The 20,203-nt window shown below is 41.5% G+C and overlaps 1 protein-coding gene across 1 annotated transcript in view; it reads right to left on the bottom strand.

The window, feature by feature from the left end:
- LOC134602784 (chloride anion exchanger-like) overlaps window positions 1-20,203 on the bottom strand; it is a 149,674-nt gene that overhangs the window by 20,100 nt on the left and 109,371 nt on the right. Inside the window, exons 18-20 of the mRNA XM_063448102.1 lie at window positions 9,785-9,839; window positions 8,017-8,162; window positions 4,185-4,244 (exon numbers count right to left, since the gene is read on the bottom strand). Coding sequence (XP_063304172.1) covers window positions 4,185-4,244; window positions 8,017-8,162; window positions 9,785-9,839 — 261 coding nt within the window. The remainder of the gene's footprint in view (window positions 1-4,184; window positions 4,245-8,016; window positions 8,163-9,784; window positions 9,840-20,203) is intronic.

The following is a 20,203-nucleotide window of genomic DNA, read 5'->3' as shown; positions in this document are numbered from 1 at the left end:
AAGAAAAGATAGCAGCAATATGGTGAAGTAAGTCCAAATGGTAAAATAGATAATAAATAGTAATGTACTTACACTTTCCAGAGCATGTAACCTGCTCTAGTGTAAACAGCTTAGGTGGTATGATCCCCACCAAGGATATACAGGATACCAGGAAATGAAGATTATAAGTCTAGAAAGTAACTTAAAAGTATACTTTAATATAAACAAACTAAACAATGAAATATAAAATATAGATATAAAATATAGTCCTATAGGACTATATTTTATATCTATATTTTATATTTCATTGTTTAGTTTGATCCCCACCAAGGATATACAGGATACCAGGAAATGAAGATTATAAGTCTAGAAAGTAACTTAAAAGTATACTTTAATATAAACAAACTAAACAATGAAATATAAAATATAGATATAAAATATAGTCCTATAGGACTATATTTTATATCTATATTTTATATTTCTTTGTTTAGTTTGTTTATATTAAAGTATACTTTTAAGTTACTTTCTAGACTTATAATCTTCATTTCCTGGTATCCTGTAGCAGCAATATGGTGAAGTAAGTCTAAATGGTAAAATAGATAATAAATAGATATAAAATATAGTCCTATAGGACTATATTTTATATCTATATTTTATATTTCTATATTTCTATATTTTTTATATCTATATTTTATATTTCATTGTTTAGTTTGTTTATATTAAAGTATACTTTTAAGTTACTTTCTAGACTTATAATCTTCATTTCCTGGTATCCTGTATATCCTTGGTGGGGATCATACCACCTAAGCTGTTTACACTAGAGCAGGTTACATGCTCTGGAAAGTGTAAGTACATTACTATTTATTATCTATTTTACCATTTGGACTTACTTCACCATATTGCTGCTATCTTTTCTTTTATACCAACTACACACATGGCACCTTGAAAACATCTGCGGCAACTACTACTAATCCAAAGACGGGGATTGTACCGTCCAAGCGCTTCACAGTAGAGCTCTGTTATAGCTCTTTTTCATGTGAGTGGACTGTACATAGTTACTTATCATCTATTTTTTAGACTAAATTTGCTGTATTGCGCTATTATCTTTTTATTTCTATTTCTCTTTGAGGTCACGATTACTTGGAATATCCAAGAACATATGTATGTATTTTTTGTATATTTTACATTTAAAACAATAAGCGCGGTATACGCCTTCTCTCTTTCTGCTATTCACTCACAAGGTTGGGGAATCCTTGTTATGTATACTGCTGCCTGGTTACTATAGTGAGCGCCTATTACCTTTCCTTTTTTACTAAAACACGAGGGATGCCTAGTGATGACTTTGAATTATTACATCCACTATTTTAAACTTATATGTAAGGACTATAGGACTATATTTTATATCTATATTTTATATTTCATTGTTTAGTTTGTTTATATTAAAGTATACTTTTAAGTTACTTTCTAGACTTATAATCTTCATTTCCTGGTACCCTGTATATCCTTGGTGGGGATCATACCACCTAAGCTGTTTACACTAGAGCAGGTTACATGCTCTGGAAAGTGTAAGTACATTACTATTTATTATCTATTTTACCATTTGGACTTACTTCACCATATTGTTGCTATCTTTTCTTTTATACCAACTACACACATGGCACCTTGAAAACATCTGCGGCAACTACTACTAATCCAAAGACAGGGATTGTACCATCCAAGCGCTTCACAGTAGAGCTCTGTTATAGCTCTTTTTCATGTGAGTGGACTGTACATAGTTACTTATCATCTATTTTTTAGACTAAATTTGCTGTATTGCGCTATTATCTTTTTATTTCTATTTCTCTTTGAGGTCACGATTAATTGGAATATCCAAGAACATATGTACCGTATATACTCGAGTATAAACCGACCCGAATATAAGCCGAGGCCCCGAATTTTACCCCAAAAAACTGGGAAAACGTATTGACTCGAGTATAAGACTAGGGTGGGAAATGCAGCAGCTACTGGTAAATTTCTAAATAAAAGTAGATCCTAAAAAAATATATTAATTGAATATTTATTTACAGTGTGTGTATAATGAATGCAGTGTGTGTATAATGAATGCAGTGTGTGTGTATGAATGCAGTGTGAGTGTATGAATGCAGTGTGAGTGTATGAATGTCGCGTGTGTGTATGAGTGTCGCGTGTGTGTATGAGTGCCGCGTGTGTATGAGTGCAGTGTGTGTGTGTGTATGAATGCAGTGTGTGTGTGTATGAATGCAGTGTGTGTATGAATGCAGTGTGTGTGTATATGAGTGCAGTGTGTGTGTATGAATGCAGTGTGTGTGTATGAGTGCAGTGTGTGTGTATGAGTGCAGTGTGTGTGTGTGTGTGTGTGCAGAGCCTTGGTGGGGGGTGGGCAATTTTTTTTTATTTTTTTTTATTATTTTATTTTTTTTATTATTATTTATTATTATTTTTATTTAATTTCATTATTATTATTTTTGTATTATTATTTAATGTAATTATTATTATTATTAATATATATTTTTTTCGTCCCCCCCTCCCTGCTTGATATATGGCAGGGAGGGGGGCTCTCCTTCCCTGGTGGTCCAGCATTGGCAGTTCAGTGGGGGCTGTGGGGGCTGTGAGAGATCGTTACTTACCTCTCCTGCAGCTCCTGTCAGCTCTCTCCTCCTCCACGCCGTCCGGTCAGCTCTTCTGTCAGCTCACACTGTAAGTCTCGCGAGAGCCGCGGCTCTCGCGAGACTTACACTGGGAGCTGACCGAGGTGCTGAACGGACGGCGCAGAGGAGGAGAGAGCTGACAGGAGCTGCAGGAGAGGTAAGTAACGATCTCTCACAGCCCCCACAGCCCCAGTCTGTATTATGGCAATATAAATTGCCATAATACAGACTATTGACTCGAGTATAAGCCGAGTTGGGGTTTTTCAGCACAAAAAATGTGCTGAAAAACTCGGCTTATACTCGAGTATATACGGTATGTATTTTTTGTATATTTTACATTTAAAACAATAAGCACGGTATACGCCTTCTCTCTTTCTGCTATTCACTCACAAGGTTGGGGAATCCTTGTTTTGTATACTGCTGCCTGGTTACTATAGTGAGCGCCTATTACCTTTCCTTTTTTACTAAAACACGAGGGATGCCTAGTGATGACTTTGAATTATTACATCCACTATTTTAAACTTATATGTAAGTAAAAAAATATTTTTTTCTACTCACTCTTTTAGCACTACAATTTTATTTTCTCTTCTGAGTACATGATCTTCAGCTAACTTATGGTGATCTGAAAACATCTAGAAGACTAAATCCTTTGAGGGTGTCACGTATTCATCCGCACATTAAAATGTGGTTAATAGCATTCACCGTCCTGACAGGAAAAGTTGTGCCGAGCAGCATTACCGTCCTGACAGGAGAAGTTGTGCCGAGCAGCAATCATGTACATGGAAACCTGATAATTGCTTTTGGAATCAAAGGCCGGTTATGGCCAATCAGATCCACAGGAGGGGTATTTAAACCCAATTCTCCTGTTGCACATTGCCCTGTCGTGGTTTCATCCTGATGGTTATCTGAGAGGGCGTTCCTGATCTTGATTTTCTGGTATTTGATTTTGGCTTCGTTTTGACTTCCCTGAATTCTGGTATCCTTGACTTTTGGCTTTCCCTCATCGTTGTGTCGTATTCTGTGTTCCTGACCTCGGCAAGTATTTTGACTATTCTTGGTTACGTTAAGTCCGACCATTCTAAGGTCCGGTTATACATTATCCTTAGTCCTAGGTGTGACACAGTTCTGTGTGCTGGATCAACTTATAATCCTGACAGAGGGGAACTATATAGAAGGCATGCTTACTCCATTGAAATTGTGAGTGACCAATTGGGATTGTACGATTTGGCACATTATCCACACAGTTATACACTATGTTGTTTTGCTTTCTGTTGGTTTAGCAGATACTCCTCTATTTTTTTATACATATATTGTGGAAGACAAGAGGAAGTCTTTGGAGTACCTTTGAAGCTTCTCCTGGTACAGGAAAGTTGTCTTCTGTTACTATTTGATTTGCACTTTGGTTTGTGAACACAAAATATTTTTGGCAATTGCGCATTTTTGACTGTTTACTTGATTTCTCCAGTTTTGGGAAATCAGCATCATAACATTTCTCTATAAGTAGATTATCTCAGAGTTTAAGGTAGAGGAATTACTTACTGAATCATTTTTGATAGTTCCATTTGTCATTTCATTCGAAAATACCATATTATCCGCTTCCTGTGAACGAAGAAAAAAATATAAGAGCAAAATAAATAATAAAAAAATAGCAAACCTCAAAATGTGTGTTTCTGCAGCAAGGATGTACCACTTGTTATTGTTAGTATGTTCACAAAGTTTATTTAATATGTTAAAAGTAAAATGGTACACAGTAAAGTGATATATTATATGAAAGGTTAAAAATAAGTGACAAAAAACATAACTTTTAGCTGTGGACATACAGACCTCCAGAGCACATATAATCTTTTTTTTTTTTTTTTTTTTAATTCTTTATTTTTGTTGTGCATGAGTTAACAAATCTTCCTGCATCATCACAATAAACAAATGCAGAAAATAGGCATTATTCACAATGAAACATATGACGTGAGGTGTTAAACATTTAAAACTATTGCTCTGTTCCATTACGCACATTTTTATGTTGAGATTAGAGTACATTTAAGACAGCTACACACATGTTTAGTAATACAGTTTGGGTTCAAGTTGGTTATGCGTGTCCTATGAATGCTAGTATTCACTTTGTGTGGTCAGCATGTATTACTCAGGTGTGTGCAGCTATGTGAGAGCGTTGGTATGGTATATGCTAGTCACGAGTGTATGGAAAGAGAAATACACATAGAATTTGTCAGGCAGACAGGTTTGGCCTCTATAAATGAGTAGTTGACAGGCTATCTGAGAGTGTGATAGATGAGTATGGTAAGGCATTACACAAGTATGAGAAGAATATCATAAGAATGCTGAGTCAAAACAGTCGAACAGTGAATATTTCTTTAAAGTCCTACATTGTTAGAGAGTCTCTGTTTAGGAGGCTGCAGTGTGGCATAGACAGCATCCTCAGCAGCAGAGGCTGTGGGTATGTACCTCTGTGGTTTTCACTGACAGCCTATTCACAGCACCGGGAGAGATGTTGGGGATACTTTGGAGTCCTCCTGGGGCATATTATAGTGCAGCGTCGCTGGTTCCAGGGGCTGGCTCATCCGCCCGTCGCTGTGGGGGCCTGCTTCGAAGTTACAGGCAAGTGGAGTGTCCTTGTCCCACTCCGAAGGAGATGGGCGGAATGCCTTATTGGTGTATTGCCGTAGGTAACGGTAGCGCTGCTGTCTGCGTGGGCGCTGCTGTCTGCGTGGGCGCTGCTTCAGTGTCGTGCCCCGCGTGGCTCTTGGCTTGGCGCTGTGATAGATCTGTGGCCACTCCACTGCCCAAGCTGAGATGATGGTCGTTCCCTTGTGTCGAAGGATCCCCCCACGGCGTGCGTTAGGGCCATGGGCCATCGGGAGTGCTGTTTCTTGGGTGCATTTATAGGTGCATGGGCAGTGTGTAGGGTGCTCGTCCTTGTGGCTTCCCAGCCCAGGAGAAGAATGGGCGGTCCCGGCTTCAGTGCGCTGTGTGACATAGGGAGTTGGATGGTGAGGTAGGCTGCAAGGGAGCCTGGGACCCGGCGCAGCAGCCATTTTGTGTGTACCTCATGGGCTTTGAGGTGAGTTGTCATCCTGCTTTGCTTTCACTTGCTGCCGCTGGCGCAGGGCCAGATTCCTCCAAAACCTGTTGAATATCTCGTCCAGCCTCGTGGAGACGTCTGCTTGCTCAGTGAGGCAGTTGGTGGGACTTGCCGTGCTTCCCCGAGGTTGTGTGGGTGAGACTGTGGCTGCGGAATTGAGTGCCTCCTGTGGCTGCATGGGTACATTCAGCGGTGTCTCAGTAAGTAACCCCAGTGGGGACCGGGATAACCCCCACCGGTCCAAAGGGGGGGATAGTAGGGCTGATGTGAGCTTTCTGTAGGGCGCCTGTTCTGTGTCGGGGGATCGGCCGCCTCCCCCATACACGTGGCTCCACTCAGAGCTAGGCCGCATGGCCGGGCCGGGCGATGATATGGCGTTTTCGTAAGGAACGGATCTCCCCATGGTCCCAGCTTGTTTCTGTTTTGTTCTCCGGTCGTACCGAGCTTCTTTGGGTGTCACTTTATTCATAAATTGCTTGTTTTAGCTTGTTGGTCCCGGAGCTCTTAGAAAGTGCTGCCGGCCATCATGGCTGTCAAGCCCCGCCCCCCCATATAATCTTTTAAACTAGTGAGTCATCAGCCATTAAAGTGAGACTTGCCTGTCAACCAATCAGTGCATTTTCATGAGAATTCGAAGAGTGGGAAAGCATTTATAAAGAAAAAAAATTAACCACAGTGTTAAGAGAAACTACTGTAGCAAAGAGGTTGTCAACCAGGTAATTAAATGGCCTAACCCTAATTTGAACCCTAATTTGAACCCTAATTTTAAATATAATTACCAAATAAACCATGCCCCATCAGTAGGCTTGGCTTCATTGATTACCTATAGTAAAGCATCACTTTTTTAAATATTCTTAAAAGAAATCAAATATACAAGTGTTATAATTATAATGTGTATTGTCCATCTGAAATCAGGCACTGGGATATCTCTGGCAATAAGCAGTTTTGGACTAGATTTTTGACTGGATTAAGTAATAGAATCTAAATAATATCTAATGATCAGGGAGAGGCGACCTTTGGCACTCCAGATCTTTTGGATATCTCCCATAATGCTCTTACAGACAAATGTGTATTTTAGCTCTAACTATATCTGATTCTAAACTCTGTACTGATAACTTTGAGAGTAAGGCAATGGCAGTTTTATAATCATTTAGAACCCCAACCTGCCAGCCATGGGTAAGGGGCATGGAGAAGCCAAACTAGATACTGCTAAAAATATTATTTTGATCTACAGCAGGTCCTTTCCTTTTATTATTATTAGATCACTAACTCACCATCAATGGATAGGTTCCCTCAGGTATATAACTGTTATAGTCCCCACTTTGTAGGGATAATATTTTCTGGCATAATGTCTGACAACCTGCTGCTAATGGGTAGAGGCTGGGGTTGGCACATTAGGTCCCTCCAGTTATATTATAATATTGGCAGTGGGTGAGGGCTGAAGGAATACTATGTTCTCTGGTATGAATTCAAAAGACCTTTAGGATGTCTCCACATATTATTTTATTAAATAGCCCTGACCAGCTTGCCAAGGTGGGATCTGGGGATAGACAGGGATCAGTCTACCCCCATTATATAGTTTAAATTACCACACCCGATGCCCATGGGCATCCCCTCCTTGCTATTTCCAGGGCCTTTTAAGCAATAGCTTCCCAATTTCTAGTTTAAAATATTTACTAAAATATGGGGGCATAGGAATGTTTTAAAACTTACCTTACAGCAATATGGGGGCCTTACTGACCCTATAGACCTTTTTTTTTTTAGCTTTTGTTAATGTGGCGGCTGGCTAGCAAGCACAGGCAATCTGCCACATAATTATCTCTCAATTTGCCAACAAGTTGCCCACTGGCAGTGCTAGCTAATAGTTCAGATTTTTTTTTTTTTATTATTCTGGGCCAGGAATTTCAGCATCTGGCATTCAGGTCTAGATTTCAAACCATTGGGCTATGTTGGTCCAAACTTAATTTCGGCCTGTTCAGAGCCTAATTTGCAAAATCTAGACATTGATAAATGTGAACAATGTCTGGATTTTGCAGTCCAAATGGCTCCATATGCAACCGGATAGTTTTGTCATTGACCATGACCTGTCATCCAAGTTAATATATACCTGGTAAAGACATTACAGTTCTTCAGTTAGACCTGCTCTATAAAATATAAAATATAAAAAAGACAATACATTTTGAAATAATAATTATGAAAGCATCTGTTTTCAAAAAATAATTATGTAATTATAAATTAGAGTAGTAGTAGTAGGTTCATCATATATATAATAATTACCAAAACTTGGTCACTTTTTAACAATTTTTGCAAGTCGTTCACGTCTATTGTGTGTAAGACAGCATCATGAACCGTGAGAAAAAACATGGACATTTTAATGTCATCATCAAAAAATTTACTCTTGTTTAACTTCTCCAAAACACCAACTGAAGAAACAAAAATAAAAAATAAAAAGAACATTAGTGGATGTACATAAACACTTTCAATCTGGATATTAGACTTATAGACTAATAATTTCCTGTACATTACTTTTGTTAAGGTAAGACATACTGAATAAAAAAGAAAAAAAAAACTGAAAATGAAGTAGCAATAATATTAAGCCTACGAGACATCTCCACTGGCAGATGACTACTCAAAATTGAATTTTATACCAATGCTGGGCAAAGGTATTATTCTGGACTTATTATTACAAATTCTCTTTATATCATAACAACCAAGTATATTGGTTGGTCCACTCTGAACTCAATGAATGGTTCAATTTCAATTTTGAGTAACCTTTCAATCAGACCAGTTAATAATAGTGAATGTTAAAAGGACTCTCAAAGCAACTAAACCCCCACTGCTTACGGTAATGGTTTAGCTGCATGGAGTCCCCTGACACTGTACTCCATTTAACTACTATATTGTTTCAAAATGGTATAAACCCATCTTCTCCATAGCCAAATTACCCATAAGGTTAAAGTTCATTAGGGGTGGTCCTTTGGTACCAGGATGAACCTGGCTTTTACCAAACCTTTCTTAACCTCTTCACTACCAAGCACTTTTTTGTTTTATATGTTATTTAAATATTAGCATAACATTTATATGAAGCACAGAATGCATAGTTTTCACAGAAGCACATGGTAAAATCGAAATAATGGAGTAACGATTGCTGTTCAAAAAAACATAGAAATTAAAATGATACCAATCCAATACACACATTTGTTATTTTACATTCATGCAATATAGGCATATTATTTCTAAACACACTGTTCATGTTTAGAAACCATTTTTTCAGACTTGTCAGTGTGGTACCTTAGGGGCTGAGGAGGATGTATATCTATATGTGAATTGGTTGATACCAAGAGGGTCTGATATTATTTTTTATGTCTCTTCTAAAGGCTCAGCACTGAATATACCAAAAGGTGCTCTCTAGGATATATGCAATATGCTAGATTAAATGTCTATAAGAAGGTTTACCACGGCCTCTGTCTAGCTGTTTATGCTCTGCAGTATCACAATTGCCAATAATGTAGTCAGCACTGCCACCTGTGGTGGAATGAAGGAATATCATATAAATATGTAGTTATAACATATTTATCCCTAACAAGAATATTGTATCCACATCTTACTACTGTGTTACGGTCTGCATATTAGTATGGAATAAAGCACTCAAATTGTGTTATTATGGGGGGTTTAATTACGTGTCTAGATCAGTGGTTTTAAATGATGTTATTAATTAGTGATTTTGTTTTAATTCACCATTTCTTTTTGGAATCACTCGTTATGGGTAATTCTGTCAGTACATTGTAATACTAGAGAATTATCTCATCAGTTGGGGAGTTTTTAGAAGTGCAACCCTAATTATTTACCAAATAGGCTCTATCCAAATAGTCTATTGATATAATGTTCAATCCAACAATAGGGTTTTTTTTGTTATAATTGAGTGTATTTAGAATTATATAGCTTCTTGATCCAAGAAAGACTTCCATTCTGGGGTCAATATATACGGCTGAACTTGATGGAAACGGGTCTCTTTTCAGCCTATGTAACTATGTAATATACTTACTGTCAGCACCAGCAAAGCTCACATGTACTCCAACATTCAGGAATTCCTTCACAATCTGAAATTGACATTAAAGATTTACTTGAAGCACTTTTAATTCTGTGTAATGTATAAATGTTTTTGCACATTTTAGCTCAGGAAATAAGGACAGCACATCATGCCCTCGCCTGACTCATTTGTTATATAGAAACTTTTTTTGTATTTGCATGTATCATATATGGGTGCAATCTATGAGTAAGCAGTGTCCATTGAAAGGTTACAAGCAGTGTTACTTTTGTCGACTAACAATTTTAGTCAAATTTTAGTCGACTAACAGTTTTGAGAATTAGTGGACTAAAACTAGACTAAAACTAAAACAATTCATATGATTAAAATACGACTAAAACTAAAATGGCATTTTGGTCAAAAGACTATGACAAAAATTAAATTGAAATTTGCCGCCAAAATTAACACTAGTTACAATTAATTAATTGTGAAGGAATTACTTTTATCAATAAGCACCCTGTGACTCCCTAACCTGTTCCCATTCTACACTGCACTCCTTATTTGTTTTCGTTTTTTTTCTACTTCCCCTTTGCATACAAATCATTCGTTGAGGTTGTAGTTCTTACTATTTCTATTTCTCTTCAAAAGCTGCCCCTTTTGCAAAGGCCAATCACCAGGAACATTTACCCCACTTCCAGTGCATAGATCAATATATTAATATTAATAATTCATACTTGTATATAAGCAGGAGGAGCACTTTCTTGTTACTGCTAACATCAAAGCCATAAGATAATTAATTCTCCTTATAGATAAATTAGCACATGGTGTTTACCTTTTTCCATAAAATGAGGGACTAGTACATGCTCTAAATCTATGTAAACACCTTTTCTTTTCTACAGTGCTTATGGGAATTGCATGTATCCTTCTTACTGAGATAAAAGAGGTAGATCATATTCCACTTCTCTTATCCCAAGGTCAAAAACAAGTGCGTATTTCTTGACCCTTTTTTTTTGGTTAATTAACTAATCAAGATCTGAAACCTTAATATATCATTATTCTGCATCCCTGAGTGGTAAAGATAATGTCTAAGATATATGTTTATTTGTGCATATCATGTGGATATAAATAATTGCTGCTGTATGTTCATCTGAAAGAAGTGAAATATATAACCAATAGAAGTATTGAAAAGTTGGCTGTCAAATGATAAATAATAATAGTGAGTCCATGTAAGACAATTTTTGGCTTCTAAATAGGTTCATCGTCATGTCAATTATGCCTGCCTTCAAGTGGGGGCTCTTCCATAGGGGCACTTGGGACTGCGCTCCAACAATTCTATGCTATTCTATGCTAATATTTGAAGTAGTTTGAAAACACTAAGATTCTTTTTCTGGAGGGAATGTTGGTAAGCCCAAAAAAATTTGTTTCTTTAATTCTGTAATAAGTTTCAGTTCTGCAGGGCTCCTCTCCCCTCATTGATATCTGTTTGGAGAAGCTTCCTTGAGAGCCATTGCCGGTCCCAAGCCCGGATAAAAAAGGAGGAGGGTTGGGTGTGGGGTGTAGCCTGGAAAAACCTCAACCGCTACAGAAACGCCAAAAAGAGAAACAGAGACTAATTTCTTGGAAGATGGAGGACCTCCGACAATTCAGAGATGCATGACTATAGTGTCACGTATTCATCCGCTTGTAAAAATTTGGTTAATGGCATTTACTGTCCACACAGGAAAAGTTGTGCCGAGCAGCAACCAAATCCACAGAAGGGTTAATGCTGAGCAGAAATTATGCAAATGAAAACCTGGTAACTGCCTTTGGGGTCAAAGGCCGGTTACAGCCTATCAGATCTAGAGGAGGGGTATTTAGGCCCAGTTCTCATCCTGCTCAGTGCCCTGTCGTGGTTTCCCTTGTGGTTGTTCGAGAGTGCGTTCCTGATTCAAGTTTCTTCTGGTTTTTGACTTTGGCTTTGATTTTGACTTCCCTGTATTCTGTATCCCTGACTTCTGGCTTTCTCTTATCGTTGTGTCTCTTTCTGTATCCCCTGACCTCGGCAAGTATCCTGACTATTTGGTATGTTAAGTCCGGCCATTCTAAGGCCCGGTAATATGTTACCTATTAGTCATCTGTGTGATACAATTCTACGTGCTGCATCACCTAGTAATCCTGACGTTACAACATGGCCATAGATCCTATAGAATTTTTTTTTTTTTAGGTTTTTAAAATTTTTATTAAGTATTTGTATGCATTACAATATTTGCAAAATGAGAAAAAGCATAAAGATACAATTGGTATATCGCTTCAATAATGTAAAGTTGACTTTCATAATTTTTTTTTACAAAAGATGAGTTAGCGGTTTACAAAGCATGTAAGCAAATGCGAATACATAAACAGAGGGTTTTACATAATCTACTCAGAAATTGCAACTGTCCAAGTACATGTACAACGGGTATTTAAGTTGATAGTTTATGTAAATCAGTATGAGATGAAAAACCTGGTGATCTTCAGGAACTTGCCTTATGGAAGGCTATGGACGTTGGGTTCTCATATTGTGTCCCTGGCAAGGGATGGTACCCTCAGTCAGAAATGTTTTCCAGTTTTTCCATATTTGTGTGTGTGTTGTCATGTTTTTGGAGTAGGCAGAGGAGATTTCCTCCATCTGTCTGGTGTTTTCTACTTTTTGGATCCATTCTCTGATGGTTGGTGCTTCAGCCTGTTTCCAGTGGATTGGGATTAGAAGATTTGCTGCTATCAGCAGGTGTGTGAGTAGGGTAAGATTCGGTTTCTTATTGACTATCGGGGGGGGGTAGGAGGAATAGCATATGTTCCGGTGCATAAGGGTACTTTATGCCCGTTATTGTTTGTGTAAGTGAGTGGATGCGTTTCCAAAATTTAGAGACAATGGCGCACGACCACCACATATGTGATGAGTGAGCTTTGGGGGCCGAACAGCGCCAACATTTGTCTTTGATGGCCTTATGGATATGACTAAGTTTGGTTGGAGTGTAGTGCCACCTTGACAATCTTTTATAGTTGCTTTCTTGTGTGTTTAGGTTAAGGGATGTAGTGTGACTTCTGTTGATGATCTGTTGCCATTGTGCTGAGGAGAGTGAGATTGGCATCTCTGCAGACCATTTTTCTATAAAGATGGGGAGTGTATTAGGTTGGTTCGATTGGAGCAATTTATACATTGTTGACAAAGCTTTTTTCTTTAAGGGGTGATTTGTGTCACGATTCCGGGGAACCCAACACGCTAACACACACACAGACACACACACAGAAAGTGTGCTGTACCGGTCCTTAGAGTGGCTGGGCTAAGCACACAACGAATAGTCAGGAGACAAGCCGAGTAAGGGGAACCAGAAAACAGAATAACGAGAAACAAGCCGAGGTCAAAGGGTAGGAGAAAGTCACAAAGACAGTATAACAAGCCAGAGGGTACGTAACCAGAAAGCACACGTTCACAATCGATACTATAAAGCAAAGACCACAACAGGGCACAGATAGACAGGAAAGGTAAGTATTTAAATCCTAGCCTGAATCCTGATTGGCTAACCACCAATCAGTATTAACAAACACACGTGGGGGATATCTATACCCCCCACTGTGTTTGTTGCACTGTAGCTTTAACGCCGGGTCACGTGCGTGACCCCGGCGCTTAGATAATAGTGCCGGCTCCCAGCGTGCAGCGTTAGACATGCTGCCGCTGGGAGGAGGAGAGGAGGACGCGAGCGGCGTGTCAGGAGGAGAGGACGCCGCTCGCTTAACGGTAAGGGGAGAGGGGACCGCGGGCGGCGACGGACCGAGGGTGAGTGCTGCGAGAGGATTGCAGCCTCCCCTCACCGCTGCCCGCGGAGCCCTGACATAACCCCCCCCTCGAAGACCGCCCAGGGGGCGGGAAGCCGAAGGCTTCAAAGGAAACCGCGCATGAAAGGAGCGGATCAAGGAGGGGGCGTCCAAGTCAGAGACAGAAACCCACGACCGCTCCTCCGGGCCATAACCCTTCCAATCAACCAGATACTGCAACCGACCTCGAGAGAAACGAGAATCAAGGAGAGCAGCCACCTCATATACGTCACTAGAGACCGCGCGGAGGGCATCGGAACGCCTGAGAGAGCCAGAGAACCGATTACAGAGCAAGGGCTTCAAAAGGGAGGTGTGAAAGGTGTTAGGTATGCGCATGGAAGGGGGCAAGGCCAGGGAGTAGGATACAGGATTCACCCTACGCAACACCTTATAGGGACCAAGGAACTTGGGCGCGAACTTCATCGAGGGAACCCTAAGGCGGAGATTCCTAGAGGACAACCAAACCCTATCACCCGGAGCATAAGAAGGAGCCGCACACCTACGACGATCAGCAAACCTCTTTTGAGTAGCAGCAGCACGACAAAGAGCAGCATGGACCTGATCCCACATCTTCCGTAAGGAGGCGAGGTGCTCGTCCAAAGCGGGCATTCCCTTGTCGGAGAATACACCGGGAAGGACAGCGGGTTGGAACCCATAAGCCACCATAAAAGGACTTACGCCAGTAGAAGAATGAGACACAGTGTTCCTGGCAAACTCAGCCCAGGGAAGGAGACGGGACCAGTTGTCCTGGTGTGCATTCGTGAAACAGCGTAAATACAACTCCACAGACTGATTTGCTCGTTCGGCAGCTCCATTAGATTGCGGATGATAGGAGGAAGTAAACGACAAGGAGACCCCCATCTCGGCACAAAAGCCTCTCCAAAACCGAGAGACAAACTGAGGGCCCCTGTCAGATACGATATCGTGTGGTATACCATGCAAGCGGAACACTTCTTTGGCAAACACCTGAGCCAACTGAACCGCAGAAGGTAGCTTCTTAAGCGGAATGAAGTGCGCCATTTTGGAGAACCTATCCGTTACAGTCAAAATTACTGTCTGCCCATCAGATGAAGGAAGATCCACAATAAAGTCCATGGATAAGTGTGTCCACGGTTTCTTGGGTACAGATAGGGGCATAAGGAGTCCCAGGGGTTTAACATTAGGGGACTTACACTGTGTACAGACACGGCAAGCCTGCACGTAATCTACCACGTCTCTTTTGAGTGAGGGCCACCAAAACTGTTGGAGAAGACCCTTGTAAGTCTTGGTAACCCCTGGATGACCAGCCGTTTTGGCTGTGTGAAATAAAGTCAACAACTTCTTTCTGTCTTTTACTTTCACGTACAGCTTACCAGTAGGGGTCTCAGAGGGTGCTTGGGGTTGGTATGACTTGATACCATCAAGAAGAAGAGACGAGATAACCAAACGGGTAGTAGCTATTATATTAGTTGTGGGTACAATGGGCTCAGGAGTGGAGGTAATAGAATCTACAGGTTCGTACTGGCGGGAGATGGCATCAGCCTTGACATTTCGATAACCAGGCCTGTATGTGATTATGTACTGAAAACGTGAGAGAAATAAAGACCATCTAGCCTGATGAGAGGATAACCTCTTAGCATCTGCGATATAGGATAGATTTTTATGATCGGTTATAACCAAAATCTTGTGTCTAGCTCCCTCTAACAAGTACCTCCATTCTTTAAATGCCATCACTATAGCTAATAATTCCCTGTTCCCAACGTCGTAATTCTTTTCAGACTCTGACAAGCGTTTTGAAAAGTAACCACAGGGAAGGAGGGGTTCGTCATACGATTGTCTTTGTGACAACACTGCTCCTATACCTGATTCAGAGGCGTCTACTTCCAGTACAAAGGGAAGGGAAGGATCAGGATGGTGTAACACAGGGGCAGTGGCAAATGCCTTTTTTAGAGTCTCGAAGGCCACAATAGCATTAGGATTCCAAACCCTGGGGTGTAAACCCTTTTTTGTCAGTTTAGTGATAGGGGAAATAATGGATGAGAAGTTTTTAACAAATTTTCTATAATAATTGGCAAACCCTATAAATCGCTGTATTGCCTTAAGTCCTTGGGGAAGGGGCCAGGACAGTATAGCTTCCAATTTTGAAGGATCCATGCTGAATCCTTGTTCAGAAATAACATAACCCAGGAATTGTACAGAGGTTTGGTCGAATAAGCATTTCTCTAATTTACAATAAAGACCATTCTGCAACAACCTTTTAAGCACCATCCTAACATGAGTATGATGTGTCTTCAAATCTGGAGAATATACAAGTATGTCATCTAGGTAGACTACAGCACAGACATGCAGTAGATCTCTAAGGACATCGTTTATGAGGTCCTGAAAAACGGCAGGAGCATTACACAATCCAAAAGGCATGACCAGATACTCGTAATGCCCACTACGCGTATTGAACGCCGTTTTCCATTCATCATTCTCCTTAATACGAACAAGGTTATAAGCCCCCCTGAGGTCTAGTTTAGTAAAATATCTAGAACCTTTGACACGATCAAACAATTCGGTAATGAGGGGAATCGGATAGGCATTTTTAATCGTTATATTGTTTAGGGCTCTGTAGTCTATACACGGTCTCAAATCGCCCTCCTTTTTTGCCACAAAAAAGAAACCAGCACCAGCAGGAGATGAGGACCTTCTAATAAAACCTTTACTTAAGGCCTTTCGTATGTACTCCTCCATGACCTGGTTTTCTTTCTCAGAAAGAGGGTAGACCTTACCCCTAGGAGGCATAGTACCCGGTAATAGGTTTATGGCACAGTCATACTCACGGTGTGGGGGTAGCTTATCTGCCTCCCTTTTTTCGAAAACCAAAGCAAGGTCTGCATACACAGAAGGGACAGAAACAGAAAGCGGTTTAGCCGTGGGCACGTTAAGTAAACAAATGGGACGTACTTGGGCCATACAGTCTCGTTGACAAGATTCCCCCCAGGAGAGTATGTCTAAACAACCCCAATCAAGTACTGGGTTGTGTTTCACTAACCAGGGAAAACCCAGAACAATGGAAGCAGTAGGGGAGTCAATTATTTGGAAGGTTAACCTTTCCTTGTGTAAAGCACCCACACACATCTCTATATCTTGGGTCTCATGGGTCACCAGAGGTCTCTCAAGTGGTCTACCATCTATGGCCTCAACGGCCAAGGGTGTGGCCTTTCGGATCAAAGTCAAGGCTGCGGTTCTGGCAAAGATCTCATCCATAAGGTTGTCAGCCGCACCTGAATCGATCAAGGCTTTAGTTGTTATGGTGGTTTTATTGACCAAAAGAGAGACCGTAATAAATGGTCTGGAGATGGACACATGAGGGGACAAAGTCATAACACCCGAGGCCGACCCCTCTCTAGGCCTTAGGTGCTGGAGTTTCCCTGTAATTTAGGGCATGTATTACAGTGGTGACCCCTCTTTCCACAATAGAGACATAACCCCTCCCTTCTACGATACGTTCTTTCAGCCTCAGTTAACCCCGTAGCACCCAATTGCATGGGTTCGGGGGATGGTTGCCTAGGAGCGGGTAACGCTAGTAATGCAGTACTGGGTAGAGCAGGTAACACCCGTGTATCCAGCCGTCTTTGACTACGTCTCTCTCTAATGCGGTTATCAATAAGGATTACATAGTCTATAATATCATCTAGAAGGACAGGCAGTTCCCTGGATGCTATTTCATCCAGTATGTAAGCGGCCAAACCCTCCTGAAAGGCTGTTACGAGGGCGTCGTTATTCCAAACCACTTCAGCTGCTAGAGTGCGGAATTCGATAGTATAATCCGCTACAGATCTGTTACCCTGTCGAACCCTAAGCAGAGCTTTGCCAGCAGAGGCAACCCTACCGGGTTGATCAAACGTGCGTTTGAATGCTGACAAAAAATCCGCAAAGGACATAGGAGACATATTTTCCCACATGGGGTTTGCCCATGCTAAAGCTCTCCCAGACAGGTGGTTTATCAAAAAGGCAATTTTGGATCTGTCGGTGGGATAGGAACGTGGATTCATCACCAGATGGATGTCAATTTGATTGAGGAAACCACGACACAATGCTGGGTCACCACTATAGCGCTGTGGCGGTGTCATATGGACTACATGGGCAGGAACGGGTACTGGAGTGGCAATGGGTTCGGACACAGCAGCAACCGCCTCCTGGACGGCAGGCTGCAGGTGTGCAGTACGAGCCAGTATGGTCTGCAAAGCTTGAGCAAACTGATCCATACGGTGGTCCAAGCCATCCATTCTAGCCTCCTGATTAACTAGGAGCTGTGGTATGTCAGCAGGTTCCATTATGGCCCTGTTGTAATGTCACGATTCCGGGGAACCCAACACGCTAACACACACACAGACACACACACAGAAAGTGTGCTGTACCGGTCCTTAGAGTGGCCGGGCTAAGCACACAAAGAATAGTCAGGAGACAAGCCGAGTAAGGGGAACCAGAAAACAGAATAACGAGAAACAAGCCGAGGTCAAAGGGTAGGAGAAAGTCACAAAGACAGTATAACAAGCCAGAGGGTACGTAACCAGAAAGCACACGTTCACAATCGATACTATAAAGCAAAGACCACAACAGGGCACAGATAGACAGGAAAGGTAAGTATTTAAATCCTAGCCTGAATCCTGATTGGCTAACCACCAATCAGTATTAACAAACACACGTGGGGGATATCTATACCCCCCACTGTGTTTGTTGCACTGTAGCTTTAACGCCGGGTCACGTGCGTGACCCCGGCGCTTAGATAATAGTGCCGGCTCCCAGCGTGCAGCGTTAGACATGCTGCCGCTGGGAGGAGGAGAGGAGGACGCGAGCGGCGTGTCAGGAGGAGAGGACGCCGCTCGCTTAACGGTAAGGGGAGAGGGGACCGCGGGCGGCGACGGACCGAGGGTGAGTGCTGCGAGAGGATTGCAGCCTCCCCTCACCGCTGCCCGCGGAGCCCTGACAATTTGTACATAATTGTTCAAATGGTGTGAGCGTTCTTGCTCCCCTGGGGAGTAGAGAGAGGTGTTTAGCAAAGTGACAGATTTGATTATGAAACAGGTGGTGTGTGCCTGTGTGTGAGGATTCTGGGAATAGATCCTGCATGTTCCTGATCTTGTCGTTTTGAGTGATGTCCTTGAGCGAGAGGTATGAGGATGTCTCGTTTATTTGTGGCAATTGCCGAGGTGTGTCTATCGGTAAGAGTGGGTTGTGTGTTATTGGATATAATGGCGAAGGAAACGGAGCCACATTGAGGCGATTGGTCACTGAGGCCCACACTTTGAGTGTGGCTGTTATAGTGGGATGCTGTTTGTGGGACAGTAGTAGTCGCCCATTTTCGTGCCATGAGATTGTGCTGATAGGAGCTTTTGTAGATGCCCCTTCCATGGAGACCCATTGGTGGGATGGCAGTTGTTTGGTCCACTCGTATATTCTTACTAGGTGGGTGGCTTTATGATATGTTTCTATGTTGGGTAAACCTATGCCCCCTTCTCTTCTAGTTTGTGTTAGGAGGGAATATGCTAGTCTGGGGTGGGCGTTTTTCCATAGGTATTGTGAGAAGGCGTTCTTGATGTTAATAAAAAACTTTTTAGGGATTGTTATAGGAAGGGCTTGGAGGAGGTAGAGAATACGAGGGAGAACATTCATTTTTAGGACATTTAATTTACCAAACCAGTTGTGTTGTAGCTTGTTCCATTTGGACAGATCTCTATTTATATTCGTCATTAGTGGGGGAAAGTTAAGATTGTAGGTCTGAGACAAGTGTCGAGGAATTTGTATGCCCAGGTATTTAATTGAGACTGTTGCCCAAGAGAAATGGAATTCGTTTTTAAGCTGATTCTCTACTTCTGGTGAAGTTTGAATCGGGAGTAACTCACATTTAGCAAAGTTGGCTTTAAAATTTGAGAGTTTTCCGTAATCCTGCATCTCTTGGAGGATATGAGGGATGGATTGTATGGGGTTTTTGACCGAAAATGAAATATCGTCGGCGAAGGCCGATACCTTGTACTCTGAGGTGCCTATTTTTATTCCTTGAATTAGGGGGTTGTCCCGTATACCCTGTAAGAACGGTTCTAGCGTTAGGATGAAAAGTAAGGGTGAAAGAGGGCATCCTTGACGGGTGCCGTTTGTTATTATAAACGGAGTGGAGAGTTGCCCATTGATGCGCAGTCTGGCTGTTGGTTTGGAGTATATGGCTGACATCCAGTCCAGCCATCTAGGTCCAAACCCCAATGCCCTCAGCGTTGTCAGCATAAAGGACCAATCAACTCTATCAAATGCCTTCTCGGCGTCTATAGCCAAGAGGGCGCTTTGACAGACCTCCTGTTTTGCCCAGTGAATCAGGTTTAGAATTTTTGTAGTATTATTTTTTGCCTCTCTGTTTGGTACAAAGCCAGCTTGATCAGGATGGATCAAGTCTGGGAGTAGATTTTTGAGTCTGGATGCAAGAATTTTGGTGAATATTTTAACATCCACGTTTATTAGGGATATGGGCCTGTAGCTGCCGCATTGAAGGGGGTCCTTCCCTGGTTTTGGGATGAGTGCAATTGTAGCTTCTAGAGTTTGAATGGGTGGTGGCACATTTTGAGAGATAGAGTTGTAGGCATTAAG

This window comes from Pelobates fuscus, chromosome 3 (assembly GCF_036172605.1).
Source record: "Pelobates fuscus isolate aPelFus1 chromosome 3, aPelFus1.pri, whole genome shotgun sequence".
NCBI classification, from domain to species: domain Eukaryota; kingdom Metazoa; phylum Chordata; class Amphibia; order Anura; family Pelobatidae; genus Pelobates; species Pelobates fuscus.
Note: the sequence above shows the minus strand (reverse complement) of the source record. Positions and strands in the feature narration are given on the sequence as shown.